This window comes from Rutidosis leptorrhynchoides, chromosome 4 (genome assembly GCF_046630445.1).
Source record: "Rutidosis leptorrhynchoides isolate AG116_Rl617_1_P2 chromosome 4, CSIRO_AGI_Rlap_v1, whole genome shotgun sequence".
NCBI lineage: Eukaryota > Viridiplantae > Streptophyta > Magnoliopsida > Asterales > Asteraceae > Rutidosis > Rutidosis leptorrhynchoides.
The window spans coordinates 83,000,811-83,009,291 of NC_092336.1; the positions used below are offsets into that span (position 1 = coordinate 83,000,811).

The following is an 8,481-nucleotide window of genomic DNA, read 5'->3' on the forward strand; positions in this document are numbered from 1 at the left end:
GATGAATTTCTTGCTCAAAAGCCTAAAGGGAAGCAACCTACTGGTGAAGGACCAACTGGGAGAAGCCGAATTGTTCTACCTCCTTCCATCCCTGTTTTTGACCCTGCTGAATTACCTCTCCTGTTCCCTGAAGCCTGGAAGATTAAACAAGAGGAGCTATCTGATGAAGAAAGAGAAAGAGAAAGGGATAAAGATAGATAGTCTCCTATGTGCTTAACTTGTATCTTTGTAATTTACTTTTTATTTTTTGAATTATCTTGTAATTATTGTATATATCTGATGTAATGTAAGTAAAGTGAGTTTATCTTCAAAATCATATCAAATTATAAGATATAGATAACTCATCAAAAGATCCCAAAACAAACTTAAAGGGACGAATTTACTGTCTACTCTCTCTAGGTCCCTAAGTGCTGGCTTTAGTGTTTTCTCTTCAAGTCATAGGTTTTGTCATCATCAAATAGGGGGAGATTGTTGAGTCCCCAAAATAATTAAGGATTTAATTATGACAAAACAATATTTATTTGCACTAAAGTGTTATGTGCAGCCAGCACACGTTTGTTTATGTATAGTCAGCTAATATAGCTGTGTCGAGTGTTTAGTATGCTGCCTAGTCTATCAGCACAAGGTAGATATGTATTCTTCGAATCAGCACAGGATGTGCACCCAGCAAATCAAGAATATCAAGTGACTCAGCATATGAAGGACCAGTAAGTCTGGATATTAGCATACAACACAAGACAGCCATGCTCCATTACAAGCATGGTAGTTTCCCAGAGTGGTCTACATCAACGCACTATTCAACAGAAGTCGAAGACAAAGTTGAACAGAAAAGGACAGGAGTCGGCGGCTGACAAGTGACCTTACAAGACCACGTGGGAATGCAGAAGTGGAACGCATGTGCAGACATGTGTTATACTTTAATCATACCTAGGGAACACAACATTCCATTTGTTTAAATCAAATGGTAGTGCCAAACCGAATTGGTGTGTTCCAGCAAATAGCTACTTTAAGAGGAAAGAAGAAGAGCACGCCTTCTGACACAATTGTCCCCACAAGTACAAGGCATCCAATGTACTAGTGGACAATAGATTAATTACACGGTTAATTGAACTACTATATATATTGTTGCATCCACTATTGTAAAAACTAGTGGTGTGGGTTTATCTGTTAGAGTCAAAACCGTGTAATAGCTTTAGTTTATCTCTTAGCTATAATCTAGGTAATCTGTATCAACCAACTATCATTTCCGCCAAGGATAGTTGTGATTCTTTCTGATTTAATCAATAAAGAATAACAGTTGAAAATTACCTGTGACTCTATCTTATTTACTACAGAATACTAAACGTGATTAACTGACTAGTTAATTAAGAAAAGAATTGTATTCACCCCCCCTCTACAATACTCCTGTTGTTATTAAGGGACCAACACATACATAGAACTCAAGAATAATTTTCATTATAGTAAGCATATATCACATTAAAACAAGCAATCATGCATAACAAACTCAATTAGAGTTCAAACTACAAGTATCAATCATGCATGGCAAGCAGGTAATTTGATAATCAAAGAAAGGCATGTTCCATGACATGAATATTGATGAGCATATACATAACCTAAATAACTTGATCAGGTAGGCATTTAACTAGCACATTAATATCAAAATATGATCACTACTTATTTAGTTATCTTTTCAAATATAGCCCCATAGTGCACTTAAATGATATAATGTAACAAGCAATCACAAAATTCATGGCAAGCAAGCTAATATCAAATTACTTATCAAGCACTCAACAATTATGATCTAAGACAATTATCATCATGTCAACATATGTTAACTTGATTATGAATGATGCTAACTAGTTAACATTTTCCATGTATCATAGTTAACGATTTGAAGTGTTCTATTAGATCATGGGCATAAAAAAATCCAAGTACAATTTTTAAACATGTTAATAAATTATAAGCATGTAAGCACATAAGCATGATGAAAAGCACATGGCATGTTGGATGTAGCAAATATTAAGCATGATGCCCTCACAAATAAAATTCAATTAGCAAGTTAATGGTCCTTAGGTGTGTATGGTAACATTTTTCAAGGTGATTTCAAGCAACATAGGTTCCAGAGAGATAATTCAAGTTGTCAAGCATGATAATCATATGAGCATACAAGTATGACATGGAGATTTGCACATAAAAATATAACAAGTAGATGTTGCTCATACAATTATACAAGCAATGAAAGTATATATGACACATATGAGAGATAAAACAAAGATTACGTAGTTTACACTTAGTGTATAATGAGCGAAAGCCTATAATTAAGCCTGAAGTGTAAAGCATCAATAAAGCATTAAAGTTTCTCTATAAAGTATATTTCAAACTTATCATTCATGAGTAATTGGATCAATGACTACTTCTTAGCAAATAATGTATTGCAAACTTTTTACCATTTCTCATGCATGACCAAGTAAGAATGCCCTAAGTCTATTAAAAACTTTCAAGAATGCAGTGGTAGTAAAGAATGGGCATTTATATGCATTCTTGAGACACATAATCAATTAAAATCCTTGTGGGTTCTAATCTAACAACTAGAGCGATAATTTCATAATTTCTTTTCTCTATTTAGACTAAATCCTAGATTATCATCCTTTTTAAGAGATCATTCAATTCTTATTTTGTGTGTTCACTAGATCATGTACATTATTTCTCAAGAATAATTCTTATTGTTTGGTTATTGCCTAATTTTCATTAAGTGAAATGTGTTTAACCGTGTTGGGCTCAAGTGTAGAAGTGAATGCACAACGTGAATTTTCATTAAGAGCTTGAGATCTAGTTATTCCTAAGATCACACATAAAATGATATCTTACAATCTTGAGGTTCTTTGATTAGTTTCAACAAAATCTCCTTTCTTTTCAATGTGATTAGCTTTTGTTAAACTAGATAATTGAACTGGTTTAGTTCTGGTTTATAGTTCAAGGACATTGTTAACTATTAATCACATTATGTTGGACTTTTCATGTGTTATGTTTGATTATTCCTTTAGCATGCTAGGATGTTTATTTACACCTTGTAAGGTTTTGATTTCTAAAGAGTATCCTAGAGATGTACCTACCTTTAGAGTCACACCTATACCTTTTTAGTGATAATCTAGCATTAATTTCCATAGGTGTGTCTAATGCGTTAAGTGTATTCTTTAGGTTGATTTAAGAGTGTTATCTTAGAGTCACTTTGATTCGTGAGTTGAGTAAGACTTTGAGAACACTCATCGTACTTACATTAATCTCATTGCGTGTAAGTTTAAGACTCAAGACAAAGAGTTTGAATAAACATCTATGTGGGATAAGATTATTAAACTCTTTGACGTATAAGAGGTTAGTGAAAATTTTCATTTCACTCGTTTGTTCTAGGTGTTCGTTTGACGCAAACCTAATCCTAGTTTAGAAATCAAGAGCATGAATTATTCTTAAAGTTTTTCTAACCTCACAGATTAAGAATCATCCATCCTAATATGTCTAAGGGCCTGTTTACTTTGGGCTCAATGGGGCTTATTGGTCTACAAAGATTATTCGGTCACCCTACCTCCCTGTTTACTTACGCCTTAAATTTTAATTCCATCTCTTACAAAGGATTATTCGCAATCCCAAAAAAGTAGTGTACTCCAGATAAAGATCTCATTTTTCCATGCCTACCCTTATCATATACTCTTCACAACAACTTCCAAAACCTAATTGACGAGGATAAATCATCTCTAGTAAGTTCAATTTCTTTTTCTTTTTCATGAGATTATGTATTTTTTCATCTATTGTGTTGATATTGTTGATAAACTACAACTTTTAAAACCTAATTTTACAACTGTTCATGATCCTGCATCTCTATTAATTTCTTTCTTTTTTCTTTTTCTGATGAGATTTTTGTAGTACTATCATCTATATAATGTTGATAATCTTGATTAAATTATATTTTGTTGACTTTCTTGATTATTATATTATATAAGTTATATAAATGTTGTGTATTCAAGGTGTTTCATGACCTATTTTGTTATCGTTGGTGATTATTCTACATTTATAAGTTATATAAATTTTGTGTATTTAAAGTGTTTGATGAAAGTCCTAAAAGAAACAAATTTTATTGTCATTAGATTATACATGATAAATTGATAAATGTATCTGGTTTCAAATTGTAAATGAGGTGTATTTTGGTGATTGTTTGAAGATTCATCAGTAAGGTGTAATTTGGCTTCAAAGTATAAATGCATATGGTTGTTAAATCTTGTACCCTTTGTTTGTAAGGTGGGTGTAGCTCACATGTGGTACTTCATTGACTTGTATACTTAGATATGGACGTTGAAGATGAATTTATATTCTTAATCATTCTATATTGGTATGTGAGACAAAGAAACTCATTAAGAATTGAAAGGTTACCGGATACCAACTCTGCGTTAACTGGACATGCGTACACACAAGAGTTATTAAGTGGATCAAACACACAATGTCACCAACTGATGCGTCTCTCACGTGATGCATATGTTCTTTTATGCGACCTTTTTAAAGAAAGAAATTGGTTGCAGGATAGTAGGTATGTAAGTGTTGAGGAGAAGATGGCAATATTTCTAACCATTCTTGGACAAAATGATGGATTTAGAGAAATTAAATATAGATTTCAACACTCTTTACGAACTATTCATATATGTTTTCATGAAGTTTTACAAGGAATGATGGAGTTTGCGAGAGAAGCTATAGGGCCGTCATCACTCAATGTTAGCCCGACCGCGTCCGATCGACATAGATATTTGAGAGAAGTATTTTCGGTATGTTTTTTCATGTCGTATCTCATTTTGTCGTTTACAAGATAAAGGTCTTTTGATAATTTGGCATATTGTTGGAAATAACATGGATTGTGAATGAGATATCTTGATAAGCTGTTTTGGGTATGTTTTAACACATGACCCATTTGGGAAAGAGGGCCATTAGTAAGCTATTGGTGAGCTGGTTTTGGGTGTTTATAACCCATAACCCATTAGAATAATGGGCTGAATTTGAGAATGACTTGATCCAAAATGACTTGGTTACTAGTGTTATTAGTCCTTTTGCTGTCCCTTTTTTTATTTAATTTTGGTTACAACTCTTTCTGATGGCAGCTACAACTTCTTGTTTAAGTTGTCATTTTATGAAATAAATTATATTTGTATTTCTATTATGGCTTAAATCGTGTCATTATATTTTTAAGTTGTCATTATATTTTTACAACTTCTTGTATGTTCTTTCTTCTTTAATTAAGGGAGCAATAGGTGCACTAGATGGGACTCTTGTGCATGCGATTGTTCCTGCTAAGCAACAAAGTGCTTATAGAGGGCGAGGTGGTGGTCGATGCTATCAAAATGTTTTAGGGATATGTGACTTCAATATGGTATTTACATATGTATGGGCTGGATGGGAAGGTATAGCTCATGATTCAAGAGTACTAAATGAAGTTTTATACAATCCCACTTCCGGTTTTCCAATTCCTCCACCAAGTATGTATCTTTTTTAAATGTATAATTTTTAATTATTTGAAAGTTTTGACACACTCATTTCATTATAGATAAATATTATTTATGTGATGCTGCATATGCAAATACTCGTGGGTTTCTAGCTCCATATCGTAACATAAGATATTGGTTGGCTAACTTTCGACGTCGTCGTGCTTTAACTAGCGAAGAAAAATTTAATCATGGACATGCACAACTTAGAAATGTCATTGAACGTGCTTACGGAGTTTTGAAAGAAAGATTTCCAATCTTAAGAGAGATGGCTCCTTATTCATTCCCGGTTCAAAGAAATGTGGTAATTGTGTGTTTTGCGATACATAATTTTATTAGAAAGTGGAATATTCATGATGAGCTTTTCATGGAATGCGACGCGAATGATGAAGAGAATGAAGGAGACGAAGATGTTGAAGAACATGTAGATGGTGGGGAAGACGAACCCGAATCACAAGGGGATGCTCAAAGTGCGCAATACATGTCAAATTTGCGTGATGAAATTGCAAGCAATATATGATTGTTCTTGGTTGTTTACTTATATTTTTGGAAGCAATTTATGAGAGCTTTGCAAGTAATTTTTGGTTAAGTACTTGTTGTAAACATTACTTGTAACTACTTGTTGTAAACATTGTTAAACTAGTTGCTCTAATATATTTAGTGATCCTTTTATATTTAAAACAATATATTATATGTTGATTAATTATACATTATCAGTTTAACAATTTAAAACAACTAATACTTCAATTATTTTCTCTGGGGTATAATAGTCATTTTTATCATTCAGCATATTTATTCAACACAATTAGTAAACAAGATTATTTATTTCCAGATTACTCCATATAGTCATTCTATATCCATTCTGCCATCTTTATCCATATGTGACTTAATGAAATAAATAGTAAACAGGCCCTAAGTGTGTTTTAGAAATTTTAACAACTCAACAAACGCTTATGCGTTTAACTAACAATTTTTATCAATGACTACTTTTAGTGATAATCTAGTTCTTACAACAACGTGTTAGAGCATCATAAATTATCAATGTAAACTTAATATTATATCCATAGGATGCAATATAAGTCATTGAGCTTGCTAAATCCTAGTCGAACATTAAACTTTAAAAGTTAGTTTTAAACATAAGGTTTTTTGAGATTCCTAAGCATTTTCTTTAAGAAATTTACGTTTTTCATTTGATTTTTATGTATAATTAAGTAAACTTCTAATGACTAATACTCTAGCAATTTAGACAAGAGTAATATCATTTTCCTCTTTGTTGATGTTGTAGTTTAAGTATAAGCCTAGAATGAGATCTATCATCACAAATGTGTCTCATTAAGCATAGATTATAGAAATCATATATTATCCCATACTCCTCAACTGTTTAGTAAGATTGCAAACTCATACCACAACTTTGAACTTAGCACAACTACACTACACCTAAAAGATGAGAACTTCGACTACAAACTTAGGATCTAATTGTCTCCTATTGATGTCTCTTAGGATTTATTTGACATGATTTCTTTTTGTCATTTTGTTGAATATTCTCACTGTAACTCATCTTTGGACCTTTCTCAAATGATAAACTTTAATTCTCTTTAGACATGTTTATATAAAAATTTAGCAAATCAAGTTCATGTACTGAGTGAGAATAATTGATCTTGCACACTTGTATTTATTTGACAATCACTAAACACTTATGGTTGAAAATTTGACATTTTAAACGAGTGTCTTTTAATGATGATAATTAGTTTCACATTAGCAAATGTTTAAATCTTGCCAATAAATAATGTAAAACTAATATTATAATCATTTTAAACGATTCAACATCTAAAAGTGTCAAACCACAGCCGATCTTAAAATTGCGAAAGCACATTTTGATCAGAGCCCATGCGGTCGATCCACAATCGACCGTAGCTCCGGCCGCTGACTGGTTTGGCGCTATGTTGAGTTTTATGAAGTGTGTTTTCGAAAAGCTTGTGATAGGTTCACTCTAGGTGTCTTTTATGGCCAAGTGTTGATTTATCATTTGGTATATTTGACTTTAAAAATCACTTTTACTATATCACCACATTTTGTCATTTTTGAAGAAAGGTAATTCTTTTTTTTGTTCAAAATAGTCACAAACTAGTGATTTTAGCTTCAAATTATTATTACCACTAAATATCCTTTTGTTTTACTATATGAGTTTCGAGAATACTTATTGAGATGCTTAGAGTGTAATCTTAGATATTATGTCTATCACTTAAGGCTCTAAGATGTTTGACAACCTATGTATTCTAGCATGTAAGATCAATTAATCAAGCACACATCAAACAATAACTCATGTTATTTTTCATGCAAGGATTCAAGGCACAAGTAATTTCACTTATCACATACATTGCATTGATCTAAGTTTCATGGCAAGTTTCAAGGTGCATCTATTGTGTACACTATAGTGGTGATTTTGACCCAACCCCACATTTTTCTTTACATGCTTAATATGTGAGACTGATTTTTCAAAAATTAACTTGGTTTATTAAAAGAAAGTTTCTTTGTTCAATTTTTTCATTTTAATCAATGTTTTGTTAATTATCACAACAAATAGAGTACGCAAGCTTTAAACCTACTGATTTATAGATTTTTACTAATAACAAACAAACTTACCTCACTATGTGAATGGTTGTATTTTTCCTCAATGTAATGAATGTAAGTTTGAGCATTCGTGTTCCTTCCTTGACTCCACATCACGTGAGTGTTTTGAAGTTGCTAGAAAACACGTGTCTTCATTCTTTTCCTTGAAGTATCCAACTTCATTTGAGTCTTGATCATGCCTTCTTATACAAAATTATTATCGTGATGCAAGACTAGCTCTTCCAAAATATAATTTACGTTCCAAATAAGAAGAGCTTAGTTCCAAGATCTTTGACTCGTGTTTTTGCACAAAAGAGTTTTAGACACGACAAAACATTTTTTGAGCAAAGAT

The 8,481-nt window shown here is 32.2% G+C and overlaps 1 protein-coding gene across 1 annotated transcript; it reads left to right on the plus strand.

Moving 5' to 3' along the window:
* The first annotated feature begins 4,337 nt into the window (after positions 1-4,337).
* On the plus strand, positions 4,338-6,039 carry LOC139840779 (uncharacterized). The gene is made up of 3 exons (XM_071831025.1): positions 4,338-4,808; positions 5,279-5,513; positions 5,582-6,039. The coding sequence occupies exons 1-3, from the start codon at positions 4,338-4,340 to the stop codon at positions 6,037-6,039; spliced, it is 1,164 nt and encodes a 387-aa protein (XP_071687126.1).
* The last annotated feature ends 2,442 nt before the right edge of the window (positions 6,040-8,481 follow it).